The 25934-nt window shown below is 32.9% G+C and overlaps 1 protein-coding gene across 8 annotated transcripts in view; it reads left to right on the forward strand.

Annotated features, from left to right (window-relative positions):
- The window catches only part of ZNF644 (zinc finger protein 644), a 149353-nt gene that overhangs the window by 43158 nt on the left and 80261 nt on the right, over positions 1-25934 (forward strand). For all 8 annotated transcript variants that reach the window (XR_012481901.1, XR_012481900.1, XM_074266272.1 and 5 more), the window contains one exon: positions 22907-25920. Coding sequence is in view for 6 of the 8 variants with exons in the window: in XM_074266267.1 (XP_074122368.1) it covers positions 22907-25920 (3014 nt within the window). In the remaining 2 variants the exon portion in view is untranslated. The remainder of the gene's footprint in view (positions 1-22906; positions 25921-25934) is intronic.

The raw sequence follows: 25934 nt of genomic DNA on the forward strand, positions 1-25934 counted from the left end.
ACAATGGATGTATGCCTAACATTCTTTTCTAACTTGAGTTTAATAAATGTAATTATATTTCTGTTACATTATAAATTCTCTCCCCTACCCTCTTTTTTAATTTTAATCATAAAATAGGTAATGATAAAATAAAGTTGTATTCAAAATGTCCTACCTTTGGCAATTTTTTTTCTTCATATGCGAGGAATCTTTTTGATAATTGTTTCATTTAACAGAGTAATGGAAGCAGATTTTTTTTTTAAAAAGTCTAAAAAAGTAGATTTTTTGAATAACTTTTAATTTTACATTGCTTTAGTTTATTTTTTTTAACAGCCTTCCTTTTTTTCCTACTCAGAGAACAGTGTTGTATAGCAGAAAATTTTAAAAACTAAAAACAGGAAGAAAAAACCAACAAAACTAATCAACATATTGGAAGAAAAAAACAAGCCTGGCAATATTTGTAGCATTAGACTTGTGGTCTTCATACCTTTTCTCAAATCAGTAGGTCTTCATATCTTTTTTGGGGACCAGTGTGTTCTTTATAATTTCACAACATTAATCTTTATTTTGTCATCCTTTGCATTCATAGCATTATAGTTGATATGTTTATTCTTTTCTTGACTCCATACTTTTCTATTCATTATATCTAATACTCCATTACAATTTTTTGGTAACATGGTTTGTTTAGTTAGCTATTCCCCAGTCAATGAATTTTGTTTCCAGGTTTTTGCTACCACATAAAGTGCCACTACTATAATATTCCAATCATAGTTTAAGATTATTTCGTAATATATTGTAAAATATTGCTGTAAACCTAGCTTCTAACAGTCTGCTATTAAGTTTTTTCTTTACCATTTTTAAAGAATTTTTTGTTTTTTCCAAATTATTTGCACAGTTATTTTATCTAGTTCTGTGCTTTTAATAGTTTGGCATAGCAGTAAAATTTTAAATTAACTTAGGTATTGCTGTTATCTTTATTATATTAATAAGAAAGCCCAGCCATGAACCTAATACTTATTTAATTCTTAATTTTTAAAAATGAACATTTTGTAATTAAATCTATATGCTTTAGTAGATTGTCAAAATATTTTATACATTTAGCAATTATTTTGAATGAGATTTTCCTTTCTTTTATTACCCCTTGGTTTTTGTTGTTCCTATATAGAAATGCTGTTGATTTTTGTGGGTCTGTTTTATATCTTCTGACTTTACTAAAGTTATTTTTCATTTAATTTAGGTGGTTTTTTTTTTTTTTTTTTTTTTTGCTGATTCCCTAGTATTTCCTTAGTAAAAATAGCATCATTGGATAGTAGTGATGGTTTTGCTACTTCTTTGCCTATTTTTATGCCTTTAATTTCTTTTTCTAACTGTTATAATTAGCATTTCTAGAACTGTATCAATAATGTTGAGGAGAGTGGACATGTCTTGCTTTATTCCTGCATTTATTGGGAATACTTCTAATGCATTTCTATTGTATGTCATAATAAATACTTAGATCTTCAAAACGTATCCTCATTTCATATGATTTAGGGCTTTTAACTTGAATATACCTTTCCACCACTTAGCAATCAATGCATCTTGCTAATAAAACGAACTTTCATTTTTTATGAAAGGATTCATTTTCACAGTTGTAAAGGTATATAAATGGTATATTCACACTACTTATGTGCCTATTTTTTGAAACATCTCACGTAATGCTTTTGTCAAAATTGCCTTCCCCAGATAATGTAGTAAGTTCCAGCTATTCATTCACCTTTACAGTAGGCATTTAGTAATGGATTAGCATTTGTTTTTAGGATTTGAGAAAGATTTTCTGGATGCTATTCACACTGTTTAGAATAATGGTTAGTACTTACATGAAGTTTGTGGAAGGGGGTTGTAACATGAATGTAGTAAAGAACAAGGACAAATATATTGAACTATGACTTTAGATGATTCTCAGCCACCTCGCTCTAACTCAGTTTTCTTCAGTTAGTTGAATTAACTAACCTTTAGTTAGTTGACCTTAATGTGACCGACAGTTCTGTAGACTTCTTATGTGTGTTGAATCTAGAACATTAAGGTCAAATGACCAAAATTACATGTGCAGAGCATATTGTCTTTTGTTTTCTGACAAGTAAGAAATTCTCATAGTACAAATAAATCCCTAAATGTCTTTGTATTAAACAAACAGGGAATTATTTATTACAAGTTGGATCAGCCAGAGATATCATTGGTCCAAAAATAATATATGTGTCCAAAGAACATTACTATTAAGCCATCAGATATTCAGAACTTAATATCATATATCTGTCTATGTGTGTGTGTGTGTATGTATGTGTATATACACACATATCAGAAAATATTGTACATGAAACTACAAGTCCCTTAATTATGGGGCTCTCTATATTCTAGGGTTTTGTGCAGTGATTATAATAGCTTTTCTGGGTAGGAACATCTGGATGTTCTTCCCATTAGACTCTATTCCATTTGTATTATGCTCTGGATATAGTAACACCAAAAAGAGAAGTACACAGGGGGAGATCTGTGTAGCCCTGTGGTACATGACAAAGCCTTGTGGAGGAGAAGCTGCCATCCTAGAGATAAATTAGTTGGAAAAAATCATAGTAATCATATTAAAACAAAGATAAAATCATATTAATCATAGTAAAACAAAGATAATCAATGAACAGCCTTCATGTCCAGTAACAATTGATGTAAGGGAAAGTGCCTAGAATGATTGACTCTTTGTGGAAATTTCAAGAGTTGAGAAGAATGGGCGGCATTAATGAGCTGTGTAATCTGAATTCCTGAATGTAGTGCCAGCTTCTATAAAATATATTTTCATTCAACTACATATTTTCTATTGAAGCTGTGTGGCATAATGGACAATATCTAGACCTAGAGTTAGGGAGAATTAGAGTCTTTGAGTTATAGAATCCTTCTCTGAAGAGCCTTCAGCTGGCTGTATAATCTTGGATGGTATACTTACATCTTCCTGATCCTTCTCAGGCAACTCTTAAACTCTTAAAAACTGGAAATTTTATTTTGTTTCATTCTTTGCTGATGGGTGGAGTTTCCACAAAGAGGTTCTGCATATACTGATGTAAGTTTCATTTTACTCAGTTTGTCAATGTTGTGACAACTGTCATTATCTTTTTGAATTCTTACTATTGTTCATTGCTGCAAATATTTCTTTTTTTATCTTTTTTTTTTACAATACCCAATTTTTATTTCAAATCAAATACAGATTTAAATTTCTAATAACGATATTTCAATATCAATATAAACATAGATCTAAAATCTTATCCCCAGATGCATCAGTTGAAAGTAATTCTAATCATATTTAATTTAAAGATACAAATTTAGGTCACATTTTAAAAAATTATTATAGCTTTTTATTTACAAGATATATATGCATGGGTAATTTTTCAGCATTGACACTTGCAAAACCTTTTACTCCAATTTTTCCCCTCCTTCTTCCTTCCCCCTCCCCCCCAGATGGCAGGTAGACCAATACATGTTAAATATGTTAAAGTATATGTTAAATACAATATATGCATACATGTCCAAACACTTATTTTGCTGTACAAAAAGAATCGGACTTTGAAATAGTATACAATTAACCTCTGAAGGAAATAAAAAATGCAGTGGACAAAAATAGAGGGATTGAGAATTCTATGTAGTGGTTCATAGTCGTCTCCCAGAGTCCTTTCTCTGGGTATAGCTGGTTCAGTTCATTACTGCTCTATTGGAGCTGATTTGGTTCATCTCATTGTTGAAGAGGGCCTTGTCTATCAGAATTGATCATCATATTGTATTGTCGTTGAAGTAGATAATGATCTCCTGGTCCTGCTCATTTCACTCAGCATCAGTTCATGTAAGTCTCTCCAGGCCTTTCTGAAATCATCCTGTTGGTCATTTCTTACAGAATAATAATATTCCATAATATTCATATAACACAATTTATTCAGTCATTCTCCAATTGATGGGCATCCACATAGTTTCCAATTTCTGGCCGTTATGAAAAGGGCTGCCACAATCATTCTTGCACATACGGGACCCTTTTCCTTCTTTAGTATCTCTTTGGGATATAAGCCCAGTAGTAACACTGCTGGGTCAAAGAGTATGCACAGTCCTGATAACTTTTTGAGCATAGTTCCAAATTGCTCTCCAGAATGGCTGGATGTATTCACAAGTCTATCAACAATGTATCAGTGTCAGTTTTCCCACATCCCCTCCAACAATCAGTATTATCTTTCCCTGTCATTCTAGCCAATCTGACAGGTGTGTAGTGGTATCTCAGAGTTGTCTTAATTTGCATTTCTCTGATTAATAATGATTTGGAGCATCTTTTCATATGTCTAGAAATAGTTTCAATTTCTTTGTCTGAGAATTGTCTGTTCATATCCTTTGACTATCAATTGGAGAATGGCTTGATTTCTTATAAATTACAGTCAATTCTCTATTTATTTTGGAAATGAGGCCTTTATCAGAACCTTTGACTGTAAAAATGTTTTCCCAGTTTATACTGCAAATATTTCTTCTGCAGATTTGGGTAATAGAACTCTGGAAGAGATTAAATATATTGTGATAGTTATTACTGATATAGTTGCAATTCCTTTCACTAGAGCTTACTTCTTATCTTGTCTCCTATGCCCTTATTCCTGTACTACTCTTTCTGTTCAGCTCAGCCTTATATTGAGAGCCAGATTCTCATGTTTTCTCTTTGTGTTCCACCACTTTCACATCTTTGGTGTCTCATAATTGCTTGTGGATTGATCTTTATAGCCATATGCTTGATTGCACAATTTCTCCCAGGATAGAATTTGAATGAGAATTTTGAATGATGGTAGAATTAACCAGCTATTGAAATTATTCATAGCTTTCAGTTCGGAATAAAATTGTATTTGAAATTTGTAGGATTCATAATTTAGATGGTGAACATGAAACTAAAACATTCTGTTTCAAATTTCACATTAGTTTATTTGATTCATCTTACTGATTTTAGATTGCCCTATTTCAAGGACTAAATTTTTGCCAATGCTTAAATATTTGGTAGTTTGGTCAAAGAATTCACCACCACTTGGTGGCAGCACTTAGCTTCAAAATGAATTTGTTTATTTGTTAAGTATCTTTGATTATGCAAGTTGTTCAGAAGCTTACATCTAGAGTTAGGAAAGAACCATAATAGTCAACTGTATCTATCCAGAAAGGCTTTTTGGGTTATGTCAAATTTTGTAATTAGGAATTTAGAAGGTGCTTGCATTTGTTAGAGTTTTTCCTTTACAAGACACAGTAAGATTAATTATTTTCATTACAAATGTCTTTGAAATTATTACCTGAATCATATCAAATATAACTTAAAGGCTTAATTTTGTGGTATTGGCAGTATGTTTTTTTGCTCTTTTCACAAAAATCAAATTTTTTCCCCTCTTTGTTTTGCTTTTATGTGATTTTGTAGTTCTCATTGTGTCTCTCTCCCTAAAGCTCGTCCCTTATCATAAACAATTTTAAAGAAAGTAGTTCAGTAAAACTAACTGTGGGCCTAGTAACTCTGGGGATAGAATATATAAAATGCCAGACTTTTCTGTGCATTGGTTAGTATTAGTTATTTTTAATACTAAAAAAAAATACTAAAACCCACCTAGTTAATGTTTTATCTTTGAAAAAAAAAAATTTAAATCTGACTTAAGCCGAACACATTTTTAGAACTTATATGTCCTCGTTTAGTCTATCAAGAAAAATGTCCCCCACATTTATTAGACAGGTGAAAGTATTTTTTAGAAAATGGACTTTATGTTAAAGAGATTTGCTTAGAGTATATAAATCTTTGATTGTAGCCAAAGCCTTTTGTAGAGATAACTTTTTATTTTCACAATTATGATTGCAACATAATTGACTTTAGTTATAGCTCCATCATAGTCAGATCAATATAATATAAATTGTTTTCATTAACAATCATTTGTTTCCTATATGATGGAGAAATAATTCCATATTTATTCCTCATTTGGAATTCTTTATTTTATCTATCAGTAGGTACTTAATATAGAAGATACTCTGCTAGATATTGGAGAGATGCCTATTCAAAAAAGATAATTTCTGTGCCTTCAAAGAAGATATAGTCTTAAAATTATATATTCTTTTAGAGATTATTTTGGCATATTGTAAATATCTCGCTCTAAAAACCAATTTCTACCAGACTGTTTACCAGTTTTCCTTGCAGTTTTTGTTTTAATAATGTGAATTCCTTATCCAGCAGTTTGGGCTCTCTAGGTTTCTTGAGTACTCAGTTAATATGTTCCTTTGGTTCTATAATTCCTGGTTATTACTAGTTTTGAAAATTACTGATTTCTAGTGCATTTTTATATACAGTGCTGCTCAAAGTTTTTAACAGAAATCAGATGCTTTAACAGAGAAATCATTCTTCCTTTATCACTGTTCTATACATACTCTTTCATACTGTAAACAAAATAGAAAATCCTCAGCCTTCCATTTATCAAACCTCTTCACTACTGTGTTACCAAGCAACTTCCCAAAAGAATCCCTCCTTTGCATACTTTATCTTTTAGTTAAACTGAATATTTCTTTAATTTCATTTTCCATTGACTTTCATATGTGCCATTCTCCCCATTCCTAGAATCCCTTTCTCAGTGAACCAGTCAAAAACCATTTGCTAAGCACCTGGGTGGTAAGTAGAGTTTTTAGTGTAAAGGATACAAAGAGCTTATACAGCATGATCAGTAAGTACAAGATAGGTAAAATATAAAATACAAAGCCACTTCCCAAATGGGGGGACTATTGAATAGGCAAATACTGGCCACACTTTGAAAGAAGCCAGGAGTTGGAAGGTGGAGATGAGTAAAGAACATGCAGACACATGCCAGGAAGGTTAGAAAGGGAAATGGGTACAGCAAAGTGGTTGGGAAGAATGGTGTACCAGAAGCTAGGAATGAAGGGCTTTGAATGGCAGAGTACTCAGTCGCTTTTTAAGGGAAGCAACCTGGATTTCAGATTCTATGAAATCTGAAAGTTAGCATTTCCTGTTCCTACTTGTTAATACTTCTATTACCATCAAATTATATTTCATCATGCTTACTTGTATACATGCTCACCTAATTTGATGTTTAATTTGAGTATTTTTAAAAGTTCCTTAGTTTTCTTTTTTTTGGGTGGGGGGGGAGAGTGAAGCAATTGGGGTTAAATGACTTGATCACAGTCTTACAGCAAGGAAATATTATGTATCTGAGCCTGGATTTGAACTTGGTTCTGCCCTATCTACTGTACCACCTAGCTGTCCTGAGTTTTCCTTAGTATTCTTGAAGAGTAATAATGTTAAGCTCTTATTTATATAGTGTTTTAAAGTTTGAAAAGTGCTTTATTTGATTTTGGTTTGATAAAGTTTGCCAAGTGATTTATTTGATATTTCATTTGATTAATTTCTGGAGATTGGAGGGTTTAGAAATAGAATTAGAAGGCACTGGGGAAAAAAAATACCTTAGGAGATAGGATGATGAACTAGTGCAAAACAGGTTATAAATCATTATAAAACTGAAAAGGGTGCCTGGTTAAAATAAGTTTTTTTTTGTTTTTGTTTTTTGAGGGATTTGATAGACCTGAGCATATTTGTACATAGCATCAAAGGAACTGATATGATTTAAAAACAAATTTGCTGTTTTGATTTGTGAAACCCTATTATTAGCCTTGTATTTCTGATCTTCATATAAAAATATGACATACCTAGGAAGGACTAGATTTGTGATTTCTTTGATATAGTTAACTCCTTATGAGGAAACTGCATGTGTCTAGGCAGATGGATACTTTGTTGGCAATTTGTCTTTAGAGTTGCCTCAAGCATGGGGAGAGTTCAAGTCTCTTAACCAGGGCCACCAAGCTGGTGTTTTTAGCTTCATACCTTCAAGTCTGAAGCTCTTCTCTATTTGATCCATCCTTGTAGGAAATTTAATCACCATCAATAGAAAGATATCTTTTCATCATGGAAAGTGTAATATACTGTTTCAGGAATATTTGGATTTTAATGGGACCTCTCACAATATTAGGGGGATGGTGAGATTGCACAATGGATATAGTGCTGGGCATGGAGTCACATACAGCCTTTGTAAATTCAGACTATGCCTTAAAGTATTTCCTTCCTATGTGATCCTAGACAAGTCACTTCACCCTATTTGCCTCGGTTCCTCATCCGTAAAATGAGCTGGAGAAGGAATTGGCAAACCAGTACAGTGTTCCCCACAAAAAAAAAAAAAAAAAAAAAAAAAAAGGCCCAATACGATCACAGTCAGACATGACTGGAATGAATGAACAACATCCAACAGTTTTTAGCCATGAGTTGTTTTATTAGAATTCTTGTGGTCCTTTCTACTTCTGAGGGTTCTTTTGTCTTTTGAATTATTTCTTTTTACATTTTTATATCCATTTTAGAAACAGTTTATATGTTACAGTTTATTAACACTCAGTCTGAAGAGGAAAGATATGAACAACCTCATCCTCAAGCCACATGAACCCTGGTTGAAGGAATTGGGGTTGCTCAACTTAAAAGAAGAGATGTGAATTAGGAGAACACAATAGTATTTCAGAATTTGAAAATTTGTCATTTGGAAGGGCTAGACTTCTGCTTGACTCTAAAGGATAGAAGTAGAGCAGTGGTTGAAAGTCACCTAGTCTCTGTTAGTATTTTTCTTTCCCTCAATGAGTGTACTAGAACAGCAGGTTTTAGAAGAGACTCTGATCATATGTGTAGGTCAGTCCACAGATTCACCTGTAAGGGGAATCCCCTCTGTTCAGGAGTTGGATCTAAATTTTAAAAAGATTGTCCTTTGTACTTATACAACTTTGATTCTTACCTTCTACTTTGAGAGAAAACAGAAAAGTAGAAACAGAGAAAACAAGTAGAAAAAGTTTATTCTTTATGGATGTGACATCATAGGCACTTGAAAATTGCTATCATGTGCCTATGGTAAACTCTCACTTTCACCCCACATTCTCCCTTACCTCCAGTAAACGGGTCCTATGCCAGGAACTCATTGTGAACAACCCTCACCATCTTGGTTACTTTCTTCTAGATCTGCATTTTGAGATTTAGATTTTGAGCTGGGAAGGGCCTCCAACTTCATCTGGTCAATCTTCATTAGATTTAAATGACTTAAAGAACATCAAGGTACTAAAGAGCAGAAGGAGGATTTTAACTTATGTTAAATGCATCATTGATTCTACTATATATCATACTGCTTTTCATGGTATTGGTAATTTCATTGGTATTGGGTTTCGGTGAGGGAAAGAGTATAGTGGGATTATTACATCTGTTTTCATGGACATGATGTTTATCCAAATTCAGCCTATTATTTAATAGTGACCATTTGTTTTTTACATCACATTTATTGCTGGATATCCTCTCCCTTATCAACCTCCTCCTTAAGCTTTGTTATTGAGATAGATAGCAGCAGTTCAAACCAAATAACAAACAGATCAGCAGGATTTGACAGCAAAAACAATGGTCCTCACCTAGTTCCCATCAATATGGCAGTGAAGACAAAAAGGAACATAGCCCATCGTTGAGCTAAAATTTTTTGCTGCCCTTTCACATCATTTGTTCATAATGAGCTTTTATATTTGAATAAATATACTGGATCTTTTCCAGACAAACTGCTGTTTAGCTGTGCTTCCCCCATTTTTATTTATTTCTGAAGTTGAATTTTTGAATCCAGTTCCTATGCTTAATGTGTCAGGGCTAGTTCTTTATGAAGCGGCACTTTGCTTCCACATATTTTCAAATAAATGATCTCTTTAACTACATGGTTTAGAATTAAAATTGAGCTCATTTGTATATAATTTTATTATTTAATTTTTATAGTTTTAATTTATAATGAGGCATTGAAACTTTAAAAAATTAATTTCTAGGATACATGGGCAGTTGTTGCTTTGTTTCTTTAAATCACTAAACTTGTCAATACATTTTATAAAATGGACAAGTTTTTATATTCATCTTCCTAGGGCATTTGCCTAGTGCATTGAATATTTTTCTCATATGCAGCTAATCTGACTTCCAAACATTATGCCTAACACTTAAAATAGTAATACCATTACCAGGGTATCTGGTATCAGATCAGAGTATCCGTATTCTAAGGAAGATCAGGAGTATGGATGTCAAGAAGTGGAAAAGAGAAGTAAACTGTTAGGGTTCCTTGGGAAGAGGGAACTTTGTATTTTACAACAATAGCTTTAATTGACCCCAAAGTATCAATTTTTTAAAAATACAAACAGCTGACTATCTCATGATGGATAAGGTCTTCATTGGCCTTTAGCTGTCCCAGAACCATACTGAGTATATAGTCAAGAGAGAGTGAGCAGATGGCTCTCTGCTGTGATGCTAAGCTGGATTTTCTTTCTTTCTTTCTTTTTTTTTTTTAATATAGGCTAATTCATTTTTTTAAAATTCATTTTTCCAAATTATCCCCTCTCTCCACTCCCTCCCCCCGATGACAGGTAATCCCATACATTTTACATGTGTTACAATATAACCTAGATACAATATATGTGTGTAAATATCATTTTCTTGTTGCACATTAAGTATTAGATTCCGAAGGTATAAGTAACCTGGGTCGATAGACAGTAGTGCTAACAATTTACATTGACTTCCCAGTGTTCCTTCTCTGGGTGTAGTTATTTCTGTCCATCATTGATCAACTGGAAGTGAGTTGGATCTTCTTTATGTTGAAGATTTCCACTTCCATCAGAATACATCCTCATACAGTATTGTTGTTGCAGTGTACAGTGATCTTCTGGTTCTGCTCATTTCACTCAGCATCAGTTGATGTAAGTCTCTCCAAGCCTCTCTGTATTCCTCCTGCTGGTCATTTCTTACAGAACAATAATATTCCATAACCTTCATATACCATAATTTACCCAACCATTCTCCAATTGATGGACATCCATTCAACTTCCAGTTTCTAGCTACAACAAAAAGAGCTGCCACAAACATTTTGGCACATACAGGTCCCTTTCCTAAGCTGGATTTTCTTAAATGAAAGACTAAACAATTTCTCCATATTGTTTGCTTTGCCCTGCATTTGCTTCCCTTCTTATATATGGCAAGTCACACCAGTATAGTTCCTAACTGGGTTTTGTAATTATCAAATTGCTCAAAGTCATGTTTCACAAAGCTGGATCCAATAAAGGATCTAAATTCTATGATGATGAAATTATGTGTTATAGTGAGGCCTGATGGGCTTACATAATGGAAGCTATGACTGATCATAATCGAGCTTTCCCAATTCTTTTTTAAGCTCAGTTTTTCTTCTCTTCCATGGTCCCTTTTTGTAAAATAGAGCCAGAAATCTGGAGTTTACACTTCTCTAGGTCTTTAGGACCTCTTCTTTATCTGTCTTCTGCCAGGTGTTTCTAATACTCAGATATCATCTGAGCCAGGAAAATTAGACTCATTAAGGACAGCTAGCTATACTATTGCATCAACTCACCATTAGTGTTTTATATATATATATATATATATATATATATGTATAATCTAATGCTTGTTAAACATGTGCAGTTCTTCTATACATATTTCCACATTATGTTGCACCAAAAAAAAAATCAGATCAAAAAGGAAAAAAAAATGAGAAAGAAAACAAAAAGCAAGAAAACAACAAAAAAGGTGAAAATACTATATTGTCCTCACTCAGTTCTCTGAATCCCTACAGTTCTCTCTCTGGATACAGGTAGTTCTCTCCATCTCAAGTCTATTGAAATTAACCTGAATCACCTCATTGTTAAAAAGAGCCATGTCCATCAGAATTGATCATCATACAATCTTGTTGTTGTATACCATGATCTCCTGTTTCTCCTCATTTCATTTCACATCAGTTCATGTAAGCCTCTCTGAAATCATTTTGCTGATTGTTTCTTATAGAACTATAATATTCCATAACATCACTTTATTCATCCATTCCCCATCTGATGGGCATCCACTCAGTTTCCAGTTTCTAGCCACTACAAAAAGGGCTGCTATAAACATTTTTGCCCATGTGGGTCCCTTTCCCTCTGTAGGATACAGGCCCAGTAGGAATTCTGCTGGATCAGAAGGTTTGATAGCCCTTTGAGCATAGTTTCAAATTGCTCTCTAGATTTATTGGATCAATTCACAATTCCACCAACAATGTGTTAGTGTTCCAGTTTAGCCACATACCTCCCAACATTTGTCATTATCTTTTCCTGTCATTTTAGCCAATCTGAGAGGTGTGTAGTGGTACTTCCGAGTTGTCTTAATTTGCATTTCTCTGACAAATAGTGATTTAAAGCATTTTTTCATATGGCTGGAAATGGTTTCAATTTTTTCATCTGAAAATTGTCTGTTCATATTCTTGGATCATTTATCAATTGGAGAATGGCTTGTATTATAAATTTGAGTCAATTCTCTATATTCCTTATATTTTTAACATTCTGTGGGGAAGAAAATCTCTTTTGGTTTTATATTAGTTTCATTTTCAAAGATGCTCTTCCCCATCTCATTCCTTTTTTAACAAAGAACAAAAAAGAGAAGGAAAAAAACAGTTTAGCAAAACTGAATAACCTATCGACCTTCTCACAGTATGCAGTATCCCAAAGCTTTAGTACTCTGAGTAGTAGAGAAGTAGAGATTGGGGAAAGAGATTTACCAGTCGGAAGAAATAGGAAAAGTCTCTTTCAAAAGAGGCTATGACTTAACAGAAGAGAGGGACTGAGGCAGAAGTGAGGATAGAGTATTTGTAGGGCAGTGTATTGTCATGGTTGAAGAAAAGAAGGCTGGATCATAGAGGAGAGAGGGAATGATGTCAAATAAATAATAATAATAATAATTTGGACTAGTTTGTGAAAGGCTGGCTTTAAAATAGAAACAGAAGAATTTATAAATTGTCATATAAACAGTAGGAAGACACTGGAGTTTATTAAGTGGGGGAGTCACATGGGCAATGTAGGCTCAAGGAAAATTACTTGGACAGCAGAATGTGTGATGGATAACCTAGAGTGGAGTGAGCTTGAGTCAGGGAGTCCAGATGATCTTCTAACAATCTAGTGGCTTTTGCTCTAATCGTCAAGACACTGCAGTTCTGATGTTTTTGTCAGCAGTGTTTAGAAGTCCTCTACTTTATGGTCCATTTGTACACATAAACTGCCCTGGATTATACTCAATTTTCCTGAGTAAGTTATTCTTGTTTGTAAACCTTCTGAAAATATCTTACTCCTTTGTCTTATGGAATAGTTATTCTAAGCTGCTGGCTGTTGTGTTGTGATTCTGACTCTGACTTTGTAGTACTTGAGTGCCTTCTGATTGCTTGTAGAACTTTTTTTTTCTTTTACTTTGAAACTTCAGATTTTACTATTAATGTTCCTTGGAGTTTTTCTTTAGAGATATTTTTGAGCACTCTTTTTATTTACCCTTTGCCTTATGGTTCTAAGATAAGAGGCCAAATTTCTTGAAATATATTGTATAGACTTTATTATTATTATTATTATTATTTTTTTTTTGGTCATGGCTTTCAGATAGTCTAGTTGACTACTGAAATTTCTCTCCTGTATGTTTTCCAGGTCAGTTGCTTTTTTGTCTTGTAAGATGTCTTAGATTTTCTTCTTTTTTTTTTTTTTTTTTTATTTTTTGCTTTTTTGAGAAAAAATACTTAGTTATTATAATTTTAGAATTTGTTGTTTGAACAAGATTGTATACTTCTTGTGCCAACCTGCTAATCCTTTTCCAGTTCTTTTCTTCCATAGCTCCTTTCTTTTCCAGTTTGTTCCCCCTCTGGTACTCTCATTTCATTATTTAAAATATTTTTTTAAAACTTGATTCATCTCTCCTAGGAATTCTATTTTAATTTGTCTCTAAGCTGTGCTTTTCTTTGAGACTTTGTTTATAGATACTATGTAATTATTTTCTTCATCTGGGTTTGTGTTTTATTATTCCTATCACCATTATAGCTTTTTTTGGTGGGATTCCTTTTTTTGTTTCCTTGTTCTTCCAGTCTACTTCCTGTATTAGCACTTTATGTTAGGGCCAAGCTTTGCACATTTTTGCATGCCTAGGAATTGGTCTTGGTGCTGCTTTCTTGAAGATATTTTTTGAGTATTATTCTAGGGACCTAGGAAGAGGTCAAATTTTCAGTGCTCCTAAAGTATACTGATCTGGGACAGTTTGATTACGTTTGTAGGTCTTTGAATAATAGTGCTCTAAGCTTTTTAGTGTTTACAGAGCTTTTTACAGTATTAACCTTTTCAGCTTTACATTCCTAGGGATTTCTTAGTTAAAGGGGTATTTTGGTTTTTGCTTCATAGAGGCTCTCCAAAGAAACTGCTTAGTGCAGTTTCAGCTATTAAAGTATTTCTACTCATAATTGAAATTTCGTACTTTATGTTTAATAATCATTTATAATGTTTTTTTTAAAAGAATTGACTCCTAACCACAGTCTTAAAAGCTATCTCATTTTGTTCCTTTATAATTGAGTTTTTGCAGCATATGGTCTAATATGGTGGTCTATACTAGATTGTTTATGGCAGTTTTTATCAGATAGGGAGTTCTTCCTTCATTAGTTGCTTTAGGTTTCATGAAACACTGGGTTTAATTATTTCTTATTCTTCTTGATCCTAATTTGCTATCCATTTCTATTCTTATAACAGTATCATATAGTTTTGATTACTTTTTTATAATTTATTATGATGCTTAAAACATATATTCTTCATTCCTGCCTTAAAATTTTTGTTTTGATATATTGAATCATTTTCCCCTCCAAATGAATATTAATTGGTTTTTCTAGCCCTTTTCTTCCTATTTCCTATCTTCCTTTCCAACTCTTGCCAAACACATATGTACTGTCTGTCTCCTTAGTTTCTTCCTCTCCCTCTCCTTCCTTCCTCCCTCCTTCTCTTTTCTCCTCTTCTCTCCCTTTTCCTCTTTCTTTCCCTCTTCCTCTCCCTCCCCTTCCTACTCTCCTTTCTCCCTCTCTCTCTCCCTCTCTCTTTCTCTCCTTGCCTCCTTCACTCCCCCCTTCTTTTGACACTGCATAAATGCTGGCGATTTTGTATAATATTGCATCTCAAACTGAATTGTGTTAGTTTTATAATTTTTATTATATTGTTTTGTCTTAGAGTAAGTACCAAAAATCCCTCCAATTATTTGCATTTTTTATTTTTGCAAATAAAAATATCATGTTCTATTGCAGAATATAGAACCCACGTGTTTTGTACATTTTAAAAGTTATTGGGGCTTCTATTTCTATTAATCCCTACTGGTTGTTGTTGATATACTGAAGTGGTGTTTTGTTGCAGGCACAAGTGAGCTTATTTTGTAGTGCTCTGTGAGGTTAAGTGAAAGGTTGGAGGGGTTTGGGGTGTATATTTGATTTTCTTTTTGATTGTGCTGGTGTTTTTTTTTTTTTTTGTGATACCTTGAAATTTTTCTAAGTAATATCAGCATTTAGTTATTAGGGTTGTTTTATCTGCCTCCTGTCTAATTTTTTTCTTATCTCATTGCTTGTCTCATAATATCCCTCAAATATTTTTTCTTCATTGAGAAACATTTGGATATCATTTGTCTACTTTGTTGATAACTTACTTGATGTAAAGATGATGGTGATCTCAATCATATAGCTTTAATAATTTCAGAGAAGCTTGAATTAGATATGTTTATTATAGAGTTGGAGGAAAATCTTTTTTAGAGCGAAATAATGATATACTGTCTTATTTTGTATGAAGAGTACATCACCAACATCCACCCAGTATGACAGAACTTTGGTTGTTCAGCAATAGTGATAGATTTGCATTGAAGCGAATATACTTGCTCTGTTTTCCATGGGGACAGAGAAATTTTCAAGTGTCTATCTTAGGTAAGAAGTTCATTCAGTGGCCATTGAATTTAAATGAACTATTTTGGTTTTATAGCTGAGATGAAATTAAGTCAAGAAAAAAAATTGAAGAATTTTTGTCTTGTAAGGTGAGGTGATCAATTTCTTTTTTTGGGTGGGGTTGAAATTATTAGATATACCTGTTTTGATACACACCTGTTCTGCAACTGTGGCTTTGTATTTAAAACATTCTACCATATTCCTTCACAAAAGTAAGAAAAGCAGCAAATGACAAATTGATCACCTTTTATTAAGATATTGAAAAATATCATTCAGTTTTGAACCAGAATGAAGATTTTGAAGATTAGAAAGTACTTTAGACCTTTATCACAAGATAGCTTTTGATTTAATCTGTTGAATAGTGATAGGAGAGAAAACAGGATTCTCATTAACTAATAATAATAATGCTAATATTTCTCAAGTTCATTTCTGTTTTCCTTGGGATTCTTTGTTTAGAAAAAATACTCTTATTAAATATCTGCTAAATATATTTGCAGCAAGGTCAAGGTCAAGTAGTTTTCATTTATTGAGTTTTAATAAGAAGGAAAATATCAAATCATGACATTGGCATAAAAAATTAGATAACTAGAGGGAAGATGAACACTGGATTAACCTGCTTTGGTAGAGTTTGAAATTCTGTATGTTTAATTTTTGTGTATACTTTAAGAATTTACTGTTAGATAAAGAAGATCCAACTCACTTCCAATTGATCAATGATGGATAGAAATAACTACACCCAGAGAAGGAACACTGAGAAGTGAATGTAAACTGTTAGCACTACTGTCTATCTACCCAGCTTACTTATACCTTTGGAATCTAATACTCAATGTGCAACAAGAAAATGGTATTTATACACATATATTGTATCTAGGTTATATTGTAACACATGTAAAATTTATGGGATTGCCTGTCATTGGGGGGAGGAAGTAGAGGGGGAGTAATTTGGAAAAAATAAATACAAGGGATAATGTTATTTAAAAGTTGCTCATGCATATATACTGTGGAAAAAAAACCCTAAAAATAAATAAATAAATAAATTTGTGCATTTTAAAAAAAAAAAGAATTTACTGTTAGTAAAGTAGGAGAGAACAAGTCCTAATGACTTTGAGTTTTCAATTGTGAGGTTCTTTGGTTTCCAATCTGTTCCTTTTTTTCCCCCCTCCATCACACAATCACCCTTCAAGGATATTTTCAGGATAACATTCTTCCACTTGATGTACCCACCTTCCTCCTCCCGTGGTAGGGAGATGGGCAGGGGAAAAAACCTCTGGTTAAGCAATTTATTAAACATGGCAGAAGTTCAAATAATGTGGTCCTGATGGAGAACCCATAATTTCAGACATGGCCTAAACATCATTAGTTTTCACCATACATTGTTGGATTTCTCTTATATATCATCAAATGCCTGTTGTATGTTAATCAGATTTATTTTTATCTTTCAGTATATAATGTTTGTAGAGTGCTTTCTAGTTTGCAAGATATCAATCTTTTTTTGCATATGAAGAAAATATCTCCCTGCTAGGTTAAAATAATTTGCCCAGTATCACTGAGCTAGTAAAAATGACAATAGATCTTGAGCTTGAAACTTGAGCTTCTTGGCTTAACTCTTGTTTTTATTTCATCATGTGAGATGTTGGGAGGCAGTTTTATGCTTTTTAGCCTTTCCTGAAAGTTCAGGAAATCTATCATTTTTATAGATTTTACACATACATACACAAATATCTTTGTCATGTACATAATATAAATGCTTAAGATTTGGGAGGAACCTTAGAGTTATTTAGTTCATCATGCTCCTGTACAGACTATGAATACCTCCTACAGCATTGTCTCTACTTGAAGTGCAGAGAGCTTTTAAGTTAAGAAGCTATACTTATTAGGAAGATGTTCTTAAATGGAACCAAATTTGCTCCTTTGTGACTTGTACTCATTTTTTCTTTCTTTTTGGTTTGAAATAAGGTAAAAAAAAGTCCATTTCCTTCTTGATGTGATTGTTCTTTAATTGATTGAAGTCTGCTGTCATTACTCCTATTCTAGTATTTTTCTCTAAACCAAACTTACTCATGCACTTTCAAATCTTTTTCTGGTCATCTTTCTCAGTTGATTTTTATTTTGTGCCCCTTTTAAAACATGGAACTCACATGTTCTTAAACCTGCATTAAGTTTGAGGGTCCATTGGGCTAGAAAAGATGATGATGCAAAGACAAACATTTCAAGCTTCTAGTTTTTTTTGCATGTAAATATACATTCTATGTGCACACAAACTTCTATATATGGTATATCTTTAGTTATAGCTATTTGTAAGTTTTCATACCTCCATAATCAAAATACAGTATTCCAGCCAATTAAAATTTGTTTTGTTGTATGTAGATTGACAACTGTTAATGGTTTTCTCTTCTTGCCATAATCTCACATATTGCTAATTTATAAATTCATATGTACTCTTATGTATCTTTTAAAGAAAAAAAAAGAGCTGTAATAGAATCTGATAGATATTAACTATAATGGTGCTAGTGGGCAACCCTGTATTTAGTTGTGCAATGTAATTTTTAATGAACTAGTACTGATTGAGGGCAATATTACAATTTTTTGTGAAATTGTATTATATGACAAGGTTGGCATTATGCGATAAGTACCCAAGAAATGTTAACCTGCTTGTAATAAATACAATTAATAATGTACATAAAAGAATGAAATTAAGCTAATTTTCTATCAAAAAGATTTATTAATGAACAGCAAGTGGACAGCATAGATTTGATGACAGGAAGGTTATATCCAATCTGAATTACTGAGTGACCTAGGAAGCTTGCTCAGAGGGATTACAGAATAATTATGTTAATATGCAATTATCACCTCATTTCTTCTGTAGTAACCTCAAGATGTAGTGTAGTAAGGGTGTTATAGCAAGTGCTGATAGTTTGCAAAAATACTGATGTTTGAGATTTCTGAGACAATAAGTCTAGCTTGAGGCATATAAGTGATGATCTGTCATCTTGAAGACAGATCTGACCTTTGTACTTCTCTTTTAATGCTTACAGTGTATGACTACAGGCAGTTATAGCTGCAGAACTCATTATGATTTTCTAGAACCTGAAATATGTTTTTATATGTATATTAAGAATCTTATTTGCAAATTTTTATCCACTGTGAATTTAAAAAATAAAAACTTTTAATCAAATGACTTTTAAAAGAAGATACTTAACTGGTAATGTATAAATATGGTTTGATAATCGACATACTTATTTATAGCAATTCAATTGATAAGGTTAATTAAATTTTGATGTACCATGTTTAAGCTAATTGTATATTTACAATACAGATAATTTAATTTAAATTAGTTGGGTGTTGATTCAGGCTTTTAAATCAAGTAAGAATTGATTAAAATATTCTTTGTTTTGTTCCTTGACAGCACAGAAAAGTACAAATGTTGATGAAGTTATACTTTACCTGCTTATTGTACAGTAGTAGAAAATGTATTAGGTGTTGTTGTTTTTAATTCCCACTGTTAGAATTAGCTTTCAAAATAAATGATTCCATGGATATTATATACTGCATAAACATTTTTTAATAGACATGAAGGAGTAATTACAAATGATTAACATTTGTTCATTGGATCAGATTTTGAAGATGCTGTGGTCATCATACATACCTTTTCAGTGGGATCACTTACTCTAACAACATAAAAATACCAGTTCAAAAAAAATATTGTTAAAATTTATGCTATATATATATATATATATATATACACACACACACACACACACACACACATATATATATATATATATATATATAGTTGTTACTGAAATTTTTTAAGGAATGAATCAATTTAATTTTGTTATGTTTTCCTTCTATTTGTAAAGATTTTGTCCCAGGATATATATTTTTAAATATCTTGTATTTGTGGGGAGATTATTATTTTGTAGTGAATTAGCCATCTTTGCTTATCCATGATAATTTCCTAACAGGTGAAAGAAAAAACTCTTGAGTTATGTCATGTTACACATCAGCAGATATTCTAACCAGCAATGGGTGTTACAAACCTCAACTTTTAGAGGAAGAATTCTGCATGTATTCTACAGATTGAAAGATGGATTATGACCATTTATTTTAATATAAATTTGAACAAAACAGTTCTCTTTTTTGAACATAAACTTGTGGAAGGCTTTTATGAAACCATTCTGATAATGAGGACGGCAGTCTCCAAGTCGACATGATATTTTCATGGTTTGCCACCCTGCTGTTCAGGGGGTACCACTGAAGTTGCTTTAAATGGGAAGCGTCTGTTCCTTCTCTGAACTCCTAACACCAGAACAGATGGGTAGAACATGGAACATGGAAGGTTTTACCTCAGAGGTGGTAACAGTGAAGCCACTCATTAACACTGAATTTACCACTTCGTTAGCAACGTTGCTTCCTGTTGAGAAAAGCTAATATAGGCTCTCAAATTGACTGAGCATATATTTGTCTACCTTCATTATTAGTAATAAACTAGAACAGATAGTATAAATCTTGTATCCTCAAACATGTATATGGGTATACACACATAAGTGTGCACATATATATTTACTTGAACAAAATATCCTTAATGCCACCTCTTAAAGACTTAGGATATTATTGCCATTGTGAATGATGTCTAACTTTGTGTTGGAAGCAGTCACTGAATGGGTACTAGTAATACAGCTATTGAATTTGGTTTTTGTTTTACTGACATTTGCAATACTCCTTCCTAACACATGTTTGTGCTGCCCATTTTTACCTTTGGTGTATGTGATGTAGAAACTCCTGCTGGGTGCTGCATTAGCACCATTTTGGAGTGATAGCATTGAATATGATCTTATTGAAAGTCTATTTTTATTTTTATGGAAATTTGCCAATTTTATAACAGCAGAGAACTTTAGGAGTTAGATGGGGGTGTATATGAAATAACTGGCATGACATGTTGAATTTAAAGAAATAGATATTTTAAATTTCTTGTTAATGTCTTACATTATCCATCTTTTTTTTAAAAACATAAAGGTACATTATTGTAGGTCATTGGAAGGAATGGAATCACTAAGTAGTTATATTACTTAATTGTAAACTTTACCCCCCCCCCAAAAAAAAAACAAACTCTTAAAGATTTCCCTTTTATTTTTCCAGTTTTGTTTTGATCCATTATAAAATTGTTATTTCAATTGTTTTGCTTTCTTGTACAAACTAGGTTTGTAGTCTGAGGTCTCTGCTATTTTTACATGGAAATAACTAACTTATGCAAATAAAATTGTATATGTTACAAAGCTTAGAGGTTAATCTTTGCCAGGTTGATGTACTTTCTTACTGTGTAGCTCTAAAAACTCACTATGCAACAGATTAATTTTTAATTAGAAGGTTATTTTTGCAGTAGAGAGCTGGATTTTGAACTAGTAGGCATGTGTTCAAATCCTAGCTCTGTCCTTGGGCAGTTTCCTTATCTGTAAATTGATTACTTGTATCTAGATCAGCAGTTCTTCATCTAGGGTTCACACACCTCAAGTACGCGATAGATTTCAGGGGATTTGTGGACTTGGATAGGCAAAAATGTTTTGTATTTTAATTTTCACTAATCTTGAGCTGGAATTTAACATTTTCTCCAGTTCTGAACATAAGGCAATAAATGATTTCATCAGATTGCCCTAAGTATGCAAGATCAAAAAAAAAAAAAGTAGTTTTAAAGAACCTCTGCTTTTGATAGCCTATTTAAGATGGCTTTCAGTTCTAAATCTAAGATATAATGTTAGATTAGGTCAGATCTTAATTTTACAAGTATAACTAATTATATTTTGTTTTTATCTTCTGTAGAGAGTTTTGTATGAATTCATGTTAATATATTTTCATTTTGCTTTTAAATCTAAATTATACTTAATGTAAAGACAAACACTAAATATTTTTATACTGTTTATATTATTAGATTCATTCCTATATACAAATAAATACACTCAACTTATAACTCATAAGTTATTTATGTTTTGTAGCAGTACAAAACTATTTTATATCACATACTATCAAATAATGGCTAATAATAATAACAAATGGTTCATTTGTGTTTGTAGATGTTTGTTGTCAAATCAACAAGAATTCATTGTAAAAAAAAATAGGCTTTGGTCACTTTAAGAGGGAATATTTTAATCAATGTAGAAGAAGTGTTGTCATTAAGGTATTGAGTATCTGTTTTTTGCATTTAATTTATTTGTTTATATGTTTTTGGCACTGCAGCTCCACTGGTAAAATACAACACATGTCCTAAAAAATGAATTACTAAATACTAGTAATCCACCATAAATATTTTATAGGGTTTTTTTTTAGGATAGTCTCCTAAATTGAAAGAGTACACAGTAATTTTAGGGCCAAGGTATAGAATAGAACTATATAAAATCCCATTAATTTGAACTTGAATAATTTTGAATTTGTGGTAATTTTAATGTAAATTGATTTGAAATTTATAACAGGCAAATTCATGAGGAGAAAAAAATTGCAGTTCATTCTTAATAAGATACATTAAAAAATACCATTTACATCTAAACAATTGACATATCTAGAAAAACCATCTCTTATATAATCATTAAAGTAAGAATCCCTAGTGTATCCCAGATAGTTAGTCTCATTTTGTTAGTCTCATTCAAGTATGTCCTTGCTAGAATTAGAACTCTAGTTTGGTTCAGATATTCATTTTAATTGACCATCTTAAGCATATCTACATAAGGAGGAGGGAATTTTTTTCTTCTTTATGCTGGTTGCATTTTCTCTCTGCCCTTTTATTTTCTCCCAAGTGTTATATTAATTTAGGGGCTTTCTTTGTCATATGTATATAAAATAACTTAGGCTATCCTGAATAACAAAAATTCAGTCTTTTGTATTTTACTGTTTTAAAATTGGACATCTTTAAAATGATTTTTAATCTTTAACAAGTAAAATATTTGAGAAAGCTAAAGATTTTAAAACATAAAACTTTTTCTCTTGTTCACTTAAAATTCAATGTAGTGCATTTTAAAGATATTATTTCTTGCATACATATTGTAACAGATTCCTTTCTTTTCTTTTTCTAGAGTAAATGTGTTTAATGGACTTGCCAATAACAACAATATGGATGAATCAAAGATGAATACCGAGATTACTGGTGCTAAAGAAGAACTTCTAAATGATACCAATTTCATCTCTGAGAAGAGTGGTGTTCTTAAACCACAAGAGTGTCAAATGTCATTTCAGAAAAACAATTCATTGACTCTGTCTGAAGAGCTATCCAGGGACAGATCTGAAAAAGCCTTAAGCGGAGGCCAGTCTACCCTATTTATCCATGCTGGTGCTCCTACTGTTTCTAGTGAAAAGTTTATCTTGCCTAAAGGAACTGCTGTTAATGGACCAGTTTCACACTCCTTAACTAAGACTTCCATCATGAGTAAAGGCAGCCTTTCATTAACCACTGGACAGCCCATGAGTCAGCAAACAACAGATTCCTGTTCTTTGAAAGTGTCACATGATCCCCAGCTATCCACAAAAGCTACACCACAAAATTCAAGTCAACACCAAGTTTTATTTTTGTTACCTGATGCAGCACAGACTAAAAATCCCATCCATTCCATTAAGAAACCTACCTCTGCTTCACTTGGTTGTGATAAACAAAAATCAGTAGGGAGTGGTGTGAAGTCAGATAGCACTTTAATAAATCAAGTAGAGGGGTGTGAGGAGAGTGAGAATTTATTAGCAAAGGACGATTGTGTCAAAACATTAACAGGTATTTCCTCAGGTACAGATGATTTCAGATCAGGAAATGATGCAAACTGGGATCCACAAAAAGAGTTTATCCAGTTTCTTATGACAAATGATGAAACAATTGAAAAGTCTCCAGTGCATTGTAAAGTAGGGCTAGAGAAAAAGAGAAAAAGAAAAATGGATGTAAGCAAGATAACTCGCTATACTGAGGATTGTTTTAGTGAATCAAATTATATGACCACTAAATCAGAACTCGTAAATGTAGAATTTCTAGAGCAAAGTGAAGAATTGCAAAGTAGAGAACCCCTTTCAAAAGTGAAGCCCGAGTCAGTAGATGAAGACTTAGATGATGTGGATGCTATTCAACAGCTGATTTATAGCCCAGATAAATGTGGAGGAGGGAGTTCACCTGTTCATACAAGCACTTTTCTTTCAAGTACTTTAAAAAAGAAATGTGAAGAGAGTGACTTAGAGTCACCTGCTACTTTCAGCCCCGAAGAGCCATCCTTTTACCCCTGTACAAAGTGCAATGTGAATTTTAGGGAGAAGAAGCACCTCCACAGACATATGATGTATCATTTAGATGGGAATAGTCACTTCCGTCACCTTAATGTTCCACGGCCATATGCTTGTAGAGAATGTGGACGAACATTTCGTGATCGAAATTCACTCCTTAAGCATATGATTATTCACCAAGAAAGAAGGCAGAAATTGATGGAGGAAATACGTGAGTTAAAAGAATTACAAGATGAAGGGAGGAGTGCACGGTTACAGTGCCCACAGTGTGTGTTTGGCACCAATTGTCCCAAAACTTTTGTGCAGCATGCTAAAACCCATGAAAAAGATAAAAGGTATTACTGCTGTGAGGAGTGTAACTTTATGGCAGTGACTGAAAATGAATTGGAGTGCCACCGAGGGATTGCTCATGGAGCAGTAGTGAAATGTTCGATGATAAATTCTGATCTAAATCAGAGAAAAACACAAAAAAAGACTTCCTTGAAAGACCCTTTGACAGAATCATCCAAAAAACCAGCCACGTACATGTGTAAGTTGTGTGCTTTTACTACATCTGCTAGAAATATTTTAAAAAAGCATATGGAATATTTGCATCCATCATCATGCATTGATCCATTTGGGAGGCCAATACGATTGGAAAAAAAGGGGGACATTCTTGAAGAACCTTTAGATTTTGTTAGAACTAAGTCACTAGTTAAGGAACAGACATCCACATTTCCAAAGAACTCTGTTTTAAAACAAGATGTAAAAAGAACATTTGCATCAGCATCTCAGTCGAGTAGTTTTTCAAAACTCCATAAGAGGACACATAGAATACAAAAAGCTCGGAAAAGTGTCTCCCAGGCAGGTGTAAATGTGTGCAATCAAAATAATTCTCCTCATAAGACTGTTATGACTAAAAACAGCATTGACCAAAAACCTAAATATTTCCACCAGACAGGGAAACAAAAATCTAGTGTCAAAACAAATAGTAGCTATTTATATAGACACAAATATGAAAATTATAGAATGATTAAAAAGGCAAGTGATCCATATCCTTTGCATTTAAAAAAGGAAGAGGCCAGTTCTCTGCATGCGTTTTCATCATCAGATAGTTCCCCCAACAATTGTTTTATTATGGATTCTCATAATCTTGATCCAAAAAGTCCTGAAGATTTCAAAGACTATAGGCGTGTAGCTGTAAAAAGAGTAGTAAATGAATCTAAGATGGACAGTTCTGTTGCAGGAGAGGATCTAGACTGCTATCCAGATTTTTTGCATAAAATGACTGTTGTTGTTTTGCAAAAGTTAAATTCTGCTGAAAAAAAAGATAGCTACGAAACAGAAGATGACAGTTCATGGGATAATGTTGAACTGTGTGACTACACTACACAATCTATGGAAGATGAATCTTACAATGATGTTAATAGGGAAAATGTAAGCTTGTTCCCACTCTTTAAAAATAAAGTAGAGGGTCAAGAAGCTGGAGAAAATCTTAGTTTTGACCAAAATGATGGCTTTTATTTTGAATATTATGAAGATGCTGAAACTAGCAACTACTTACATGAGATACATGATCCTCAACATTTAGAAAATGCAGAAACATCGTTGCCAAAGCATAACTCCATTTTCCATTGGACTGATTTGTCTCTAGAGAAAAAAACTTGTCCATACTGTCCAGCAACATTTGAAACGGGTGTTGGGTTGTCCAATCATGTCCGTGGACATCTCCATAGAGCAGGGTTAAGCTATGAAGCCAGACATGTTGTTTCTCCAGAGCAAATAGCCACAAGTGATAAAATGCAACACTTCAAAAGGACGGGCACAGGAACACCTGTGAAACGAGTTAGAAAAGGTGAGCGTTGGTGT

Source organism: Sminthopsis crassicaudata, chromosome 4 (genome assembly GCF_048593235.1).
Source record: "Sminthopsis crassicaudata isolate SCR6 chromosome 4, ASM4859323v1, whole genome shotgun sequence".
Lineage (NCBI taxonomy): Eukaryota > Metazoa > Chordata > Mammalia > Dasyuromorphia > Dasyuridae > Sminthopsis > Sminthopsis crassicaudata.